At 44.0% G+C, this 17,967-nt stretch overlaps 1 protein-coding gene and 1 long non-coding RNA gene across 3 annotated transcripts in view; one reads left to right on the top strand and one right to left on the bottom strand.

Annotated features, from left to right (window-relative positions):
- The window catches only part of TARS1 (threonyl-tRNA synthetase 1), a 30,898-nt gene extending 29,906 nt beyond the window's left edge, over nt 1–992 (bottom strand). The window contains exon 1 of one of the 2 annotated variants that reach the window (XM_074952424.1): nt 613–992. In XM_074952424.1, coding sequence (XP_074808525.1) covers nt 613–633 — 21 coding nt within the window. In that variant the 5' untranslated portion in view covers nt 634–992. The remainder of the gene's footprint in view (nt 1–612) is intronic. The other variant, XM_074952425.1, reaches the window with a different exon arrangement.
- On the top strand, nt 821–14,382 carry LOC141987257 (uncharacterized). Its single transcript, XR_012639481.1, has 3 exons — nt 821–1,132; nt 4,954–5,015; nt 13,423–14,382. It is a non-coding gene; the product is annotated as an uncharacterized LOC141987257 (long non-coding RNA).
- Nucleotides 14,383–17,967: the final 3,585 nt, after the last annotated feature.

Raw genomic sequence — 17,967 nt, 5'->3', positions numbered from 1 at the left:
GCTTAAAGGCCAATGTGAAAAGTCCCACAATCACGTCGTTTTTAAATCAGTGGTTAAGAGATGACCATTTACAGCGGAAAGGGGAATAACGTTGGCGGGGATAGAAACAGACACGATAGTTACTTGGAGGTTTCGCTGTGCGCTGGCCATCCCTATACGTGTTGTTTAGCAGGGTTTCAATTGGCTTTTTGATTTCCTGGGGGCGGATCCCGCGCAGCCCCTGTGCCCGCACCGAGCCCCGCTGATTTTACCAGGGATCCACGTTGGCGCAGGGGTCCCGATGGCAGGACCCGGGGAGCCCCTAATCCTGCGCGCTCTGCGGGGCAGAACCGCACCGTGCTGCGGGCGGGCGGTACCTGCCCCGCCGGCGCTGCCTGACCACGGCCACCCACCCCGCAGGGCAGGGCCGCGGCGGGACACCCTGCGCGAGCGAGAGGGGAACCCGCCACAGGGCCGGGGGGAGGGCGGGGGAGAGCTGCCTGAGGTGGGCCTAGGAGAAGGGGCTTTTCGCCCCCGGTTCAAACCCAGCCCGGGGTCAGAGGGCCCGCGAGCCCAGAGCGGGCGGGGGGGGGGGACCCACACAGAAGCCCCTGAGACGGGCGTGGCGCTCACCAGGCTCCCTACCTCCGCCATGCCGCTCTCCGCACGCAGCCGGGCCGGGTGCCGGTCGCAGCGAGGCCACGCGCAGGCCCAGCCGGCTCTGGCAGCTGATGCAACTGGAGGCGCGGCTCGTCCCGCCCCGACAGTGGGAAGCGGGTTGGGGCCGGGCGGAGCCCAAGCCTGCGCGGGGTGACCTAGAGCAGCGCTAGGGGCCCACGCAAGCCAAAGCTGCCCGGCACCGCCCTTCCGCTTCTGGCCTGTCAAAGGGCCGGCCCGACGCCATCGCTCCGCCTAGCCTCACCCTCACCCGAGACCTGCCTGAGCTGCGTGGCCAGCCCGGAGACGTGTGCGGGGCGAGCCCCTCGCCGGCCTGCGGCCCGGCCCGGTGTTTCCCACCCTGCCGGCCACGGCCTCTTGCGGCAGCCGTCGGCGTGAGGACCCCAGCTCCTAGGCTAGGAGGTGACAAACTAGGGAGCCGGGCCGGCAGTGGGAGCAGAGGATTGACTAGGCCAGCTCACTCTGGTGACAGTGGGTATGGTAGCAGCCATTGTTTCATGTTCTGTGTGTATATAAATCTCCCCACTGTATTTTCCACTGAATGCATCCGATGAAGTGAGCTGTAGCTCAGGAAAGCTTATGCTCAAATAAATTGGTTAGTCTCTAAGGTGCCACAAGCCCGACACGGCTGCTACTCTGAAAACTATCAGCTAGCCAGAGATCCTTGCCAAGGGAGCTTCTTAAAGTGTCGCCTTCCTCTCCCTTGTTCCCACCCCATCATGCTATTGTGGGATTCCAGAGCTGATCTCCAAACCAAACTCGGGTTACTAAAAGATGTTTTGGCATGGCCTCTTTTGGACCCATGTTGGCAGGGAGATGGACTCTACTGTACTCCAGTGACAGGGTGGATGAGGTAATAATTCTATTGGCCCAACTTCGGTTGGTGAGAGACACTTTTGAGCCACACAGCTCTTTGTGTCTAGCTACAGCCTGCCTGGCCCACCTCCTGGCTCTCGGGGATGGGAGCAGCCGTACCTCTGTTGCATCAGTTGCCTGAGCTGGCTAGGCCTGTGTGTGACCTCGCCCTGGAACCTGGCTTTGTGCTGAAGACCTGAAGAAGAGCTCTTGAAAGCTTGTCTCTCTCACCAGCAGAAGTTGGTCCAATAAAAGATATTACCTCACCCACCTTGTCTTTAGAATATCCTGAGACTGACATGGCTACAACTACTCTCTTGTACTAGGACTGTTCCATTTTGAACTACCATGCTCATAGGCCCTGATTCTGAGTCCAGAGGATGAGGGACAAAGGTGGTTTACACCACTAGGATACTGGGTGGGCCAGTGGCATAAACTAGAGTGGCCCGAGGGGCTGTTCTAATTTACACCTGAGCTGCGGAAGTCCACAAAGAACCATCTAGCAGCATAGCTAGAGCACTCCACCCACCACCGCCCTCCACCAATATGTCTTGCTAGCCCTGGGCATGCCTTGGGGCTGGAGACTCTGAGGGAAGGCTGTGAAGCACATAGAAGAATTCTGCATTATATTTTATAAATATTTTTTGTGTATCTCTGTTTGCTTGAGCACTGTGGTGTGGCTGGCTCTATGAAACACTAAGGGTTAATTCCCATTGGTACTCTCCGCATGTAGCCCAGGAAACAGGCAATATCTCTAATTCAATTGCTGTTGCTCAGATGGAGACTTCACTGAATCCACTTCTGGAAGTCTGCTTCTGTCCCACCTGGGGAGATGCATAAACCAGATTAACTAGGTTCTAGTGTCCCAGGACATGCAAAGGGACTTTAGAATGGACAAAAGACTGAAAGGACTACTTTTCTATGGCTATGCAAACACTGGTGGATGACTGGGGAGACTTCACTGATATTAATATGGGCTGGTCAGGGAAAGTATAGGATAGTCACAACTTTTAAGAACACAGGACTGTTCAGAAAGCTGCAAGCAAGGGACATCTTTTCTGATCATTTACCACTTGAAATTGAAAAGCCAATAGTTATTCTGGGGGACCCAGCCTACCCCTTACTTCCCTCATACACTGGTTTGCGTACTGGCTCTGCAGGTACAGAATGACAGTTTAATGTGCTTTTGGTAGATTGAAGGGACACTAGATAGGATTTCAGTGAGAAAAATATGCTAATGGTTATAGCTGCCTGTGTTGTGAGGCAAAGGGGGGAAAGCTGCCACCAGATAGATGATGGTGGAGCGTCTGTCTGCTGACACTGAACAACAAAACACAAGGGCTCAACTTGGAACTATGCGTTTGAGGGAAACTTTAAAAGAGCACCAGAACAGTCAGCCACAGTTGTGTTCTGTACTGTTCTCTGGGCCCGAAGCTTTGGGTACTTAAAGTTATAACTATTACTGTGTGTTTTAGTGAAGCTATGAATTATGTGGTGCTTTCTGTACATTTATAAATATGACTGGGTGTTTTCCTGACCTTTTTATTTCTGTACAAGTATTGTTTGCTTTGAGTACCACTATGCATTCCACAGTGTGTTGCAAGCTAATAAAAATAATTGTATTTTCTAACAATAGAAATTTATTGAGTGCCAAACCAGAGTAGAAGAACAATGTGCAAAGGACAATGCAATACAAACTTTTAACAGATTTACAGAACTTAAGAATTGGAAAGGCAGCAAACATTTCTATCCATATCAGTCCACAAATGTAGTCCCTTGTGGCTATATGTACACCTGCCATGGTTCTCACAGGTCAGTGTATATGAATCTGTAGTATTCCTTGTTGTCCCCTGATGTGGAGTGATGGGGATATTTACATGCCATCGTGATGTCACGTGGTATGTTGGGAGGGATAATGAGCTGCTACCATGGAGTTCTCCAAAGACTGTAAAGAGTGGGGAGTCTGATTTTTAAACCAAGATGTCAACCAGAGGTCTGCAACATTTGGGCTTTCTGCCTGAGAGGACCCATTATTATCACAACCTCAGGGGTTCCCCTGAGGAAGGCAGATCAGCACTGCATGTTGCTAACGCTGTTGCAAGCATCGCAAAGCATTTTGGGAAGGGTCAAAGGTGTGAGTGGGGAGTGGAAGATTCTTTTGCAGGCTGCAAGAGGCCAAAGAGGGAAGAAGAAAGAGAGCAGAGAACAGGCTAACTCAACACTGTAGCTACAAGCTCAGTCCAACGATAAGATGCTGGCCCCAGTTCAAGGTCACGGTGCTAGACAAGAAGTTTATCCCTCACCCCGCCACAGCCAGCCATGAGAAAACCAGGGCTGCAGAGATGGAAAACACAGGTGAGATGATGAGGGAGGGCAGAGCTTCATGTCCATGGAGCCGTTGTGTTTTGGGAAAGGAAAGAAGACCACAGAAAGCCAGTTTGGGCGGCACAAAGAGCACCAGGAACAGAGGTTGTGGAATGGAACACCCCCAAAGGAGCCCAGGACTTAAAACCCTCCTGAGAGCTGGAGCAATTCGGAGACTGGCAGCGAACCCTGGATGACCTGTGTACACAGGACAGAACTCTCGACCACCCTTCCCCCTCTTCTTACATTACACCCAGGCCTGGCCAGCCTCAGGTAGTGAGTGTGAGTATGAACCTGGGTTAGGGCTTGGGGCACTAACGCTTTCTTCCTTCCTCTGAGTGACGTGAGGAACACCCATCACTCTCCACTGTTATTTTATTTTTATCAATAAAGCTTTAAAACTCAGTTACATGGTGTGTTCCGTCATCTCCTCCCTAAAGATCCTGTGGCCTCAGCCTGATCACCTGACGCCTCAGGCAGATTGGTAACATAAATCTGTCACACTATGTCCTGATACATCTCCCTGTCCTTTTCCTGCTGGGACCCCTGAGTCTTTGTCCATGCTGTTGGTCATACTGGTCCTCCAGGGATAGGCGCCGACTCTGTGGGTGCTCCAGGGCTGAAGCACGCACGGGGAAAAATTGGTGGGTGCTCTGCACCCACCGGCAGCTTCCCCCCCGCTCACCTCCGTCTCCACCTCCTCCCCTGAGCACGCTGCGTCCCCGCTTTTCCCCCTAGCTCCCAGCGCTTGCCGCCGCCAAACAGCTGTTTCGCGGCGGTAAGCGCTAGGAGGGAGAATGTGGTGTGCTCCGGGAACAGGCGGGGCTGGGGCAGGGATTTGAGGAAGGAGTCGAGTAGGGGCAGGAAGGGGCAGAGTTGGGGCAGGGACTTTGGGGAAGGGGTTGGAATTGGCGTAGGGGTGGAGGCGGGGTGGGACCAGGGGCGAGCACCCACCAGCACCGGCAAAAGTTGGCGCCTATGCCTCCAGGCCCTTCATTCAAGATCTGATGCAGTACTGGCTTGCAGGATCTCGCAAAACATGCCCTCCTTTGTCATCTTCTTTCTTTGCCTCAACAGGATCTTGCATTCTACAGACGTGGAGGAGGCACCCCTCAAAACTGCAAAGGCAGCAGCTGCTGGTAAAAGTGCACAGATATATCGTTGGATTTATACTCACAATAGAAAGAGAAAGATAAGTTTCAAAACTCCCTTCCCTTATTCCCATAACAACTTCTAATAAGACATGTTTGTTGACTCTTCAGCTTTGGAGCACTTCTGCCCAGCATCTCTCTCCAGTCCCAGCCATGGTGCCCATTAGGGATGAGGGGGCAGAAAGAAATTTTGGCTGCATGAAACAATAAAATTGCAGTCTCTATTCCACGGGTGCAAGCATAGGGAAACGGCACTGAACATTGAAACTATTTTCCACAGTCAGGGCTGGTTCTAGCTGATATCCAGAGATCCTAGAAATTTGTTTGCCACGGAAAAGCATGGAATTTGCATTTTTATAGAGAATCTTTAGTTTTTATAATTTTTGAAAAATAAAAGCATATATTAACTATTAACTACATTTTACTGTAAGTACCAGTGTCAGTTATTTCAATGTGCGCAACCTCCCCTCTTGTGGTTGATTTTAAATTTACATAGCTAAACATATTCCAATAAAATGCTTCCAGCGTATAGGGGTTCGTGTTTCAGTGCATCTCAAAGTTCACTTCAGCCTCCAGATGTTAATAATTAAAGTTATGAAAAGATGCCAAAAACTTAAAATCACCCTTAAAGACCATGTCACTGAGTTTGTCAAGATCAAATTTCAAGTTGACGGTAATGTTCTGTTCTGTTCTGTACTATGTGTAGCAAGGCTGCAGATTATGTTTGAAGGCAGACAAATACAAATTGCAACTCTATTAATTTGATTATAATAATTGATGTCACTGGTAGGCTTTGAACTTGCTTAAAAATTGTAAATATATCAATAACGCACCGAGTTCAACTGATACCTGTATATATTGTGGCTAGGGAAACTACAATTCAGCGTTCCATTTTAATCATGGAAAAACATGGATTTTTATGGTTGGGTTTTTTTGGGTTTTTTTTAGAATTTTGATTTTTTTTTTTAATCCTGGTAAACTAGGATCACTAATGATATCTTACTCCTGAGGGTAATAGAGGCACAGAAAGCATAGCTGCTACTGGCATCCCAAAGCCACTTGTGCCCACATGCCACTAGCTTGTTAACTGCAATGGTGCCTGCTGAAGATATTGTAAAGTGTTCTGGTAAAGTGTCCTATGGCAGAGGAAGAAATAACGCAACCATGCCTATAAATCTTTAAGAGAATTTGCAGAGTATCTCCATGAAAGTTTCATAGAGATCTCTCAGAAAGATAAAAGGGACATCACTTTGTACATAAACAAACTGCTCCCTATTCCCCTTCCCCCTGCCTAACCCAACAGGGAAATAGATACCTATTCTACCTCTTCTTGTATGAGCAAAACAATTGAAAGCCAATACCACGGCTTGTTAACTTGGAGATGGGCCAGGCACCGTCTTTAAATTTTAATTTGCTAAGGAAAATTGTATGTACTGTACACAGTTACCAAAGGTCCCTTCCCCTTTATCGGTCTCATCCATGTTTGGCTGGTTAGACTGTTGAGGACTATCAAACAGGTCTTGGCTCATGGCATGGCTGGAGTCCCCATGTCTGCCACCTCTTCTCCTCCTCCTTGCTGTTTAGCAGGGGTCTCTGTCTTGTGGGCCTCCAGGGTAGCCACAGTAGTTTGGGGGGTGCTGGTGTGGTCTCTGCTGAGAATAGTATGCAGCTTGTTGTAAAGGTAGTAGATCTGTGCTCAGCATTAGATCTATTGTTGACCTCCCTGGCCTTGTGGAATGCCTGCTGCAGTTCCTTCACTTTCATGCAGCACAGCTGATAATCCCTGTTCTAACCCTTCATGTACATCCCCTGTGCAGTCTTTTCCTAGCTGCCCACCTTTCTACAGCTGGTCCATAACTGTGCTTCCACAGCCTCTTCTCCCCACAGGCCAATATATCTCCTGTGTTCTCCAGGCAGGAGCTCTGCAAGTGTGTGGAGTTGGTATGGTTGGTTGGGCAGTTGCACACAACAAGGGAGAACTGCTTGGTGTACTTGCCAAGATGGGCAATCAAGAAAAGACATTTCAAAAATGCATGGGACGTTTTTAGGGGCATGGCTTCCCGTCTCTATGACTCCTGGACAATGGAGTTTACAATTGTAACCAGAGTATTCACTATCCCAGCGAATAGGGCATTGTGGGACAACAGCTGGAAGACTGTTAGGGTTGAATCCCACTTGGACCGTATTGACCTCAGTATGTTGACTGTGGCTCTAACTCTTTAAGGAGGTGGTTTTACTATATAATCAATGGGGCATTTACAACAAGCTTTAGAGCAGACATATGCACAAATAAGGTCAATGCAAGACAACGTACATCAGCCTAACTTTGTGGTGTAGTAGACCAGGCCTGAGGTCTCAAAGATACAGCTTGCCCTGGAACCATAAGATAGGGATAGGGCTGTTATGCAAGTCCTACATTGCACAGAGAATCCTTATTGTGTTGGCTGCTTTCTGGCCCCTTGCAGCAGTGATCTGGGGTTCTAGATTTTTGGTATTTCATTCAGATAGTAAAGTTTACTGTGATAGGCAGTAGACCATGCTGGACATTACAGACCTAATGAAATGCTAAAAGACAAGCCAAGAGGATTAACATTAGTAAAATTATACTTATCTATACACAGACAAAAAGAAAAGGCAATTAATAAGACTACTATCAAATAGTTTAGCCATAAACGTAGGAACCTAAGAAGAATACAGATATTTTTGCATTTTTTTAAATTAAAAATGGGTTGCGGGGAGGGGCAGTTAGCTTGGATTTAAACATTCTCTTGCAGTGTTTACGACCCCAAAATTGTTTCACTGAGTAGAACACGTGAACCAAAAACAATCAACCCCTTCACTTTATCACTGACCAAATGCCAGATATAGCATAAATGGTGAAAAGAAATGAAGTTTTTAAAATGTTGATGTTTAGTTTGATGGTGGCCTTTCAGACTAAAATCGATCAGTACAGCTGATTTAAAAGATAAAAAAAAAAACTTTCGTGTAATATCCCCAAAAATTATGTTGACAAGTAAGGAAAAGAAAAACTGCAATGGTCAGTTAAAAATGGACAAAAGATAATTAAATGTTAACATTGGCAGAAGTGTAACAAAAAATTTACTTTTGTTTTGTCAGAAGATGGCAGCAAAGATGCAAGTTTCTTCAGTGTATAAAACTGGTTCAAGGGGGCGACCTGTTTATAACATTGGATTCAGAGAACTGCTATTTCTGAGATAAAAAACCAAACACTATTGAGCTCTTGTATGATTACGTTTCTCACCTCACACTCAGGCAGTTTAACTACCGATGGGAGAATTAATTGATCCAGCACCTCAGTTGGTGTAAATAGTTGTAACTATTGATTTCAATGGAGCTATGATGATTATTACCAGCTGAGTGTCTGGCCTGTTTTGCCTAATGTCAAACTCACTTGAAAGTTGTGGTTGGAAAAACTGACTGGAATTAGAATGTTATTGGGTTCACATTCTGCTTAGGAGAGACTGAAAAAAGGAGCCAAGAAAAAAAAAAGCCAGTGAAATAATAGGGAGAAAAATTGCAATGAGACTGTGAAACAGAGAGACTGGTGCAAGGGAAGTGGGAGTGAAGAAATGGGGAAGAGGTAAACATTTTAATAAAAAAAATAGATACCACATACCCAGGCCACCCACTTGTACCAGCCTCTTTTGGGGGATCCTTTTAGCCTAATCTGCGTAGCACAGCTTCCCTGTAGGTAGAAAAACATATTTGAACGTTTTCATGTTTGGTTTAAACTGAAGCATCCTTGTAGGAGGAATAAGGATTCAAGGAAGAAAAGGTCCACAAACTCTCACTAGTTTTTCAAACAAGAACATATTTGAAAAGTTTGCAAAAAGCTGAACTCCATGAAATTCATCCATCCCTACTTACTGTTAACAGTACGTAACTTCAGGCAGGACTTGGTCTTTTCCATGAGCGCCTCACTGCTGGACTGGCTGCTGAATCCACCCTCCTATTGAATTTAGTGTCAAAAATCTAGGATTCCGTCTTTAAAATATAGAGTTTTTAATTATGACTTCTTGCCTTTATGGTTGTGAACCTTCTAATGGAATCTGATGCAGAGTTGTGCTCTGGAGTCTGCAAATAGCCAGGAACTATAGCCTATAGACACCTAAACCATCTACTTCATATCATAACTCTTATTCTATTATTTATTTTCATTGCTCTATTCTGTAAAGTGGCATCTATACTGTGCCCTTTGCCCCCCACCCCTGAGACAATTGACAAATGCCCACATATGAAAGAGCAGAGTCCGAGTCAGGAGTGAACTTTTTCTTTTGTCCAGTTTTTAGTGAATTATCTTTGGTTGGGCTAGTTTGGTACAGTGAAAGTCCTCTCTGAATGATGCCAGTAAGGCAGAAATGAAAGAATAAACATCGAAGGAGCTTTAACAATACATGAAGTACAAAAAGAAAAAAAAAAACCAAAGGAAACTGACACTTAAGCACCTGTGTGAAAATAACTTCATGGGTCTAGTTTAAACTGGTATACATTAGGAATATTGAGAGATGAAGCCTAATCTTTTGTTCTTAATTCACCTTTTTGAGGCCTCTGAATCATTAATGCAGTGGTGTCTTAGGGGCATTAAATAGCTAATCTTGTATATTAGTAAAGGGTCCAGTTTTGTTTTTACATCAATTGCGGCTTGATGGGCAGGGTGACTATAGAATCCAGTCCTAAAGGTATTGCAACAAATTATTAGTTTTATATTAAAATGTACACCCAGAAACTCCAGATGGAGGTTTTATTTCTGTTTTTCATTTTAAAAAAATTCACTTTTGGAGATTGGTTTCAGAAATATACCCCATTTGTGGCTCTCCAGGTGTTGCCATTACGCACTTTGAATTTTATGTTTAGACTGTGGGAAGTGAGATTTAGGACTTCTGGATTTCCCCTATATTTTCACTGACTCACTGTGTGGCCTAGGCAAATCACTTAAAATGACACTCTCAGGTTAAAAAGTTGGTATATATTTTTTAAAAAGGTTCTTAACTATGTTATTAATCCTGTTAGAGTATTAAAACAAAACAATTCCAAAAATGTAATTTAAATTTTCTCTCCTCATCCCCCCAACCCCACCTTCTGTCTCTGTGGCACACCCTACTATTTCTTACCTCACTTAAAACTGCCTAACTTTTAGAGCAAACTGTACACTTTTCAGCATCACCAATCATCCTACAAAAACAAAGCTTCCCTGTACATAAATGGGGTGCAACCAATTACATTCAGTAAAATTTTTTAGCCCCAAACTGAGAGTTTTTTTCTGACCACAGTATTTGGCTTTTTATGCTTCTTCATATTGTGTAACTCAGTGTTTAAAGTTAACAAGTGTGGTTTTATTACTGATTTTGTAGTAATGGAACTTTGTTGATTTCTGATAACCATTCCCTCCCCCACCCCCCAATAGCTATTCTTGAAATCTTTTTTTCTGGGATGGGCTGTAAACAGATCTCTTTTCCGAGCCCCACAAAAGGACCACAGTGGAAATGTTTAAATAATAACACCAACAAAAAGGGAAGTCTTGTTCCACAAGACAATAGGGCTTCACATTAAATCCACATCTAATTCTTTATTACCAGTCCTGTACTGAAAGCATTGTTATTGAGTGGGGCCTATTAATCCTTTGGTTTTCAAGTGTGGCCTTGCTGCATGACAACGTATGCTAAACCACCATAGAATATTACTGCATTTGAATGGTCAAAGGTAGAACATACATGGGGTGTCAGATGGGTTAATGGGAGTGGTGCTCACACACTGAGGAAAGACTAGGAGAAACTCTTGTACGTAAAAAGAAAAGGAGTACTTGTGGCACCTTAGAGACTAACCAATTTATTTGAGCATAAGCTTTCGTGAGCTACAGCTCACTTCATCGGATGCATACTGTGGAAAGTGTAGAAGATCTCTTTATACACACAAAGCATGAAAAAATACCTCCCCCCTTTTCTTTTTGCGAATACAGACTAACATGGCTGTTACTCTGAATCTTGTATGTAAAGAACTTCTACTTCCCACCCTCTTCTAATTCTACATCTTGTTAGCTGGCTATAGTGATGTAGAGTTATAACGAGTGGAAAATCAAAAAATTTAACTTTAGACACCAGTAGAAAAATAAGGTAATATTCACAGTTCCACTTCACATTTGTTTCAAATGGTCTAGTGTCTGGGGCCTATCGGATAGCAAGTTTGTGACCTCGGTCCAGTTCAAAGTGGACATGTGTTCATATCATAAAACCCCCATCATAATGGGCACTAGCTGGCAGCCTTATTGCCAGTCTTCATAGAAAGACAGGTGACTGACATGGCATGGAGTTACAGATTCCAAAGCCAGAATGGACCATTGTGATCATCTAATCTGACCTTCTATATAACACAGGTCACACAACTTCCCTTGCACATGGCTTTCTTTCAAGGAAATCCATCCAGATCAGGGTTGAGGCAGAGTAGCATGGTAATATAGGGAAGCTGAACACATTATGTTGATAAATACAGACTTTAGCATCCTGAGCTGTCACTTTGGCACCTTCCATGGGCATGACTTTTCCAAAATTCTCTTTATTATGCTCACTAGGGTTAGAAATGAATTCCAGGCACTGAGAACAGAGTCCAATCGCTCTCTCTCTCAGGTGCATACGCACTTTGCTGTTTAAAGTGATGTTTTCCCTAAAAATACTAAGAAAGATATTGTATTTTAGGTATTAGGGTCTTTTAACCTTTATTTTATTGTATTCATGTTGTTGTTGTTTTCCAGACATTTCCAATGAAATATATTTTGTTTGCAATGCATGTTCTTGGATTATTTCTTAGCCATGACTCAAATGTTCTGGTGATCATCTCATGTACAGGCTTTATTATGATGTTTCATGGAAACATTCCAATAACATTTTTGCAAAAAAGAGAGAGAGAGAGAGAGAGCTGCATCTGAGCAAACAACAGCATCAGAGCAATATATAACAGTTTGCTCAGTGAATCTTGTCTAAATGATCACTGCCAGTTATGTAAAAAAAAGGTGTTTTTTTTATTTGTGTCCTCTTCATATGGAAATATTTGAACTAAGACTTAAAAAAATAATTCTGAAGTTGAAAGTTATTGCAAGATCCTATAGTTCATATGTAAGGAATTTGTCCATATCTAGTTCAAGGAAGCCCTACAATGGGATTTTGAGTGACTTCAGTATTAGCTACTACAGTAAAAGCTGTTATCCAGCATGTTGAGAGAATGGGGGGGTGTCAGTAAGTCAAAAATTTCAGTTAACTAAGAGGGAGGGAGTTTGGGTACAGGAGGAGTTTCGGGGTGCCAGATCCAGGCAGTGCTCACCTTGGGCGGCTCTCCGCAAGCAGCGTCATGTGTGGAGAGGTGCGGCCAGGTGTATCTGCGTGCCACCCCACCCGCAGGCGCTACCCCACACTCCCATTGGCTGCGGTCCCCAGCCAATGGGAGCTGCAGAGCCAGCGCTTGGGGTGGGGGAAGCACATGGAGCCCCTGTAGCCATTCCTCTGCCTAGGAGCATTGATCACAGCCAATGGGAGCTGCAGGGGTGGCGCCTGTGGGCGGAGGCAGCGCATAAAGCCACCTGCCCACACCTCTCCAGACATGTCGCTGCTTGCGGGGAGCGGCCCGAGGTGAGCACCACCTGGATCTGGCACAACGAAACCCCTCCTGTGCCCCAACCCCTGCCAGAGCCTGTGCCCTGCACCTCCTCCCAAAATGGCGATTTATAGAGCTTTTTGGTTTGTGAAGTGCCAGATAACGCAGCTTTTCCTGTATATGGAATAGAGTAGGAGGATTCCAGAGGGAGCTATGTCCAACTTTCCCAGGCCAATAAAAGGATTACCATGCTTTACAGCCTGTAATGAGGGGCAAATAGATGGACTCCCACTTTCTTCGTGGGGAAAATAAAAACACAACTTATTTGTTCTCCTGCACAAATCACTTCTTCCCCAGCTTTTTCATAGTTTGAAATAATATGGGCAATTGGTTCATCATCTTTAATATTTCTCCTCACCACTCCTGCCAAGTGGCTTCTGCATTTACACACACACTCTCTCTCTCTCTCTCTCTCTCTCTCTCTCTCTCTCCTCGGTATGAAGCTCCCACTGGTCTCCCTTTTTTCCATCTTCTTCCTGTTTAGAAAAGGGGGAGGAGGGGGAAATACTTACTTTATTGTTGCCACTTCCAGCCTCACAACTCGGACCCACCAGGGGCTGCAGTTTGCACCCTCACTATTAACAAGTCTCAAGGACTAAATCTGCCTATAAGACCCTCACATGTCCTTGGAACCACAAGGCCTGACTATTTTAATGCCTTCTTAGCAAGGCTTTCAAAAAAGCTAAACGGAGAATGCACACACATGCCTGTTTTTTGTTTTTAAATTCCACAGTGATCACCGTCACAATTACAGGGATAGCTGCACGTCTGCCCCCTCTCTGATCCCTCTGAATGCATCCTTGTGGATGCATTAGAAAGTATAGCTGAAGACCAATCACAAAAGGGAGATATTATACGAGAGGCAAACAAGATGCAAGAACTAGAGTTTGTATTCACGTTGACCATGTGGAATGAAACTTTACAACACAAGTAAAGCTCTCCAAGACAAATAACTGGATTTGAACACGTGCAGACCTCTGTCAATCATTAGCAGACCACTTACACACTTTGAGGAATGATTTCGGAAGATTTGAAGACATATCAAAAGATATCTTGCCTGATATTAACGACAAAGAAGCCCAGTCCCACAAGCAAATCAGGAAAAAACAAGCAAATGATAGCAGTGCAACAGAAACAGCATTGAATCCTAGAGACAAATTTCACGTATCTACTTACTATGCTATAATTGATACACTTGAAGCTCATATGAAGAAGAGAGGTGAAGTGTACAAAGTAGTATCAAGTAGATTTTCTTTTCTAAATGATATGGACTTATCTGACAAACAATATTCACAAGGTTCCCAAAAGCTAGTTGACTTGAACATGAATCTCTGTGGAGAAGTACACCAGTTCCACTGTTATATGTGCGCAAAGTTTAATGAAACAGGAAAAATGAAATTCAGTCACATTGATCTTTATGACACAATACTGAAAGACGGAATACAATGTGTATTTCTAAATGTAGAGATCATACTACATATTTTTCTAACATTGATGATTACTAACTGCTCCGCAGAATGCTCTTTTTCTCAGTTGAAAAGAATAAAAATATCCTCAGAGAACAACGTGTCAGGACAGACTTGCTTCACTTTCCCTATTGTGTATGGAAGTGGACATGCTTCATCAAGTCAGCTTCGATGAACTTATCCAGAATTTTGCAATCAGAAAAATCTAGAAAGAAGCTATTTTAATTTCAGCATACATGTAAGTTTTGTATCATTTCAAAAAATAAAATTTTATTTTACGGTATAGTATTGTTTTTATTTTGAATCACATGTTGGGGCGGGGGGACCATAATCTTTTCAGTGCTTAGGTTCTCTAAAGGTCTTAATCCGTCCCTGCCTCACCTCTAGGGTCTGGTTGTCAGTCTGTTTCCCCTAAATATCTCTCCTTCTGCTTGAGGGAGTGTGACCTTTTAAATCTAGACATGGTCTTTGTTCTCAGGTGTTCACAAGCTTGGATCTCCCCTTGACAAATTAGTCCAGGGAGCTCAGCAGAGGGACAGAGGCTCTTGCATTGTCACTTCAGTGTGGACATCTCAAGCCATTGTTTAGCCTTCTTGTTTGTTTTCCAACAGTCCTATTGATTTAACCCAGTAGTCATACAGTAGACATCCCGATAACCAGGTCAACATACAGGGTTCATAAATTACTACAGAACAGCCCCACTTCTGCTACAATCATATTATGCTGACCCTGCATTCTTTATGTGGGCTATGAATGGGGGGGGGCACTAGTTTTTAAGTTAGCCTGGTTAGCTGCACTGTGGGAGGTCCTAGTTTTGAGGTTTTGTCCATGAGCCTCATACTGACTAGTAGCCATGCTCAGGCACCATCCCCATTGTAGGAATTTCACCACTGCACCTTAGGTTGTCCTTTTCCTCAAAGGATTTAACCTCCTTGGGTTCCCTCCTATGGGGGACTAATCTCGATGCTTGACCTTGAGGGATAATGATGCCTTCTAGTTTACTTTTCTAATTCTACTTCCATAGCTCACCATAGATGACCTCAGAAAGGCTGTAGTCTATTTTGGAAAAAAAATGCTTTGCTTTCTGGATGTATTTATTCTTGCTACAGTCCTCCTTCCTGCCTATCATGCAAATAGTACAGTCTTAGAGGAGTCCCAGGTTCAAAGTCTTCATTCTCTCACTGCAGGATGGCTTCTCCACACTCCAGAAGGCTACACAAGCTGGCACTGTCTGATAATACTTGTTGTTTACATAGAATTTACTATCTGCAAAGCATCTTAACAAACCTTTGCAAATCAGTCATTATATCACCCTCCACTTAAGGAGTTAAAGAAAATACTATTCCCATTTGTACTGAAGGGGAGACTGAGGCATAGAGAAATTAAAAGACTTGTTCAAGACCATCTAGTGAGGCAGTGGCAAACTGGGATTAAAACTTGGAAGTTTCTGCCTTCTGGTCTGCTCAGCAGACCACTTAATTAAGCTGCTTCATGTACATTGGTGCTGTAATTCATTATGTTCTGAATACAAAGGAAGTTCTTTAATGTCAAATATATGCTTTTTGAAGAAAGAGGTTTTAATTGTTTTTGCAAGGTACCCAGAATACTTATGTTCACTTAAAAAGTAATATAAAATAATTGACAGTGCATGCATGGTGCTTGGGAATATTTCAGTGCTTTCCTATTTGTTTCTGTCGGAACTGCTGGAGTTATACTAGGTGTAGCCTAATTGGAAAAAGAATGAGTAGCCCCATGCTGGACTCAGGTTTGCTTTTGGATTTCTTGCTCAGTTCAGTACTTTGTTCTTCTCCCAATAATGGCAGGAGGATGAAGGTAAGCAGCAACAGTGAAGTCTGCCCCCTATGGGAAATGCTGTTATGCTTTTGTGTGTGCATGTGGACTAGCTCCTGCCGGTCTTTCAAAGCAAAGGCAATTTGAACTCTCTCTCTCTCTCGAGATTTAATTTTAAAACTGAGCTATAAAACTGCTTGACTTGCAACCTCACCTCCCCCCCAAAAAAACCACCGTAATCCTGATGCCCCTTTCTCTGAAAAAGAACAGAAAAGTTTAATAGCAATAACTGTAAAAAGGAATAGGAAGTAAACAAGATGCTTATTCTCTCAGAAAGCCTTAACTCCCCTTTAGCTTGCTACAGTAGTACATACTTTATTCTGTCTGCTTTGGCACCAGAAATTTAAAAAACAAAAAAACAAAAACACACCAAAAATTTCTCTCTCCTTTTGACCTAGGTCTGTAAGCGCACATACAGGAAGACTGATAACCTTTTAAAGCAATACATTTTATTTGCCATAAAAGCATTTACTCCTGCTGTCAGCAGAAATGAAATTTACAACTAAAGAAAAGAATAAAAAGTCAAGTGTGCTCTTAGAAAGTTCAGAGTAAGCAGCATGCAACTAAGACCTTCCCTGCTAAAGGCCTTTATTTCTTTGATATGTTTCAGAGTAACAGCCGTGTTAGTCTGTATTCGCAAAAAGAAAAGGAGTACTTGTGGCACCTTAGAGACTAACCAATTTATTTGAGCATAAGCGTTCGTGAGCTACAGCTCACTTCATCGGATGCATATGTAAATAACACCACACCCCCTAAGGCCTCTCCATCTTTGCTGTGTAAATGAGGCCACCCCTCTCCCCGAGGTTTTTAAACTGTTCAAGAAAGTATTCTGTTCCTGTGCCTGCTAGGTCCTGCCTTCCAGCTCTATGATCCTCTGTTGCTTTTGTCTTTTGACCTTTTGCTCACCACACTCTACAAAAAGTGGTTTTATTAAAGTATCACATGGCCTCCTTCTGGTCAAATCTAATGGCCTCTTCTCTGTCCTCATCTTTTTAGGTCACTGTGGTGCCTGGGCCACTGCTGACCACTCCCTTCTCATTCATTGCTCTCCAGACTTCTGTCTTGGTTCCCTTTGGTTCCTGCTCCATCCATCTGTTGGTTTTCCTGAGAGCTCAATCCTCAGCCCCTTTCTCTCGCTCAATGCTCTCTCTCACGGTAAGCTTATTCATTCCCACCTCACTTTTACTATGTGAAATCAAATTTATTTTTTCACCCAGCGTCTCTTGTCCTCAGTCCAGTATGTCTCCCTCTCTTCTATTGCTACCTGCCAATATTTTAGCCCAAACTCTTGTCATCTCCTGACTTGACTTTTGCATCTTCCTGCTCTTTGGAGTCCTGGTCCCCCCAGGATCTAAGCCATCCAGAATGCTGCTAAGATCAACATCTTCTCCCGTTATTCTATGGTATGTCTTGCCCCTTGTTGAATCTCTGCATTGGCTTCCATTCTTCTAAAACTAGTTTAAAACATCTTAACCTTCAGAGCACTTGTGCCTACCTACATATCATACTATCTACTCCTATACCCCTTCTTTTGTCCTTAGCCCCACCCAAGCCTCTCTCTGATCATTCCCCCTCTCATGTCTTTGTAACTTCTCTCTCATTACAACTTTACTACCATATGTCTTGAATAGTTTTTCATTACTACAGGACAAGGCTCCTGCCTCACAAAGTTCCTACAAACATACCTATTTTGGGAAGCCTTCAAACTACACTGACCACACCAACCTCTGATTAACTTGGCATTATTGGTTTTGCACTGTATTATAGCCAGCCCCCCCCCCCCCCACACACACACACACACACACAAAAATCAGGGATTACTTTTTTGCATTCTCCATATATAAACTTGCTGTTTGACTTTTTGGCACTATAGAATTGATAAATAATTAGGAGTCTTAAAGCCTCTCTCTCCTCTCTTTGTAAAGGAGGTCATACCTCCTAAAGACCTGTCTCCTCCCATT

Source organism: Natator depressus, chromosome 5 (assembly GCF_965152275.1).
Source record: "Natator depressus isolate rNatDep1 chromosome 5, rNatDep2.hap1, whole genome shotgun sequence".
Taxonomy (NCBI): Eukaryota; Metazoa; Chordata; order Testudines; family Cheloniidae; genus Natator; species Natator depressus.
The sequence above is the reverse complement of the archived record's forward strand: the minus strand, read 5'-3'. Positions and strand labels throughout refer to the sequence as shown.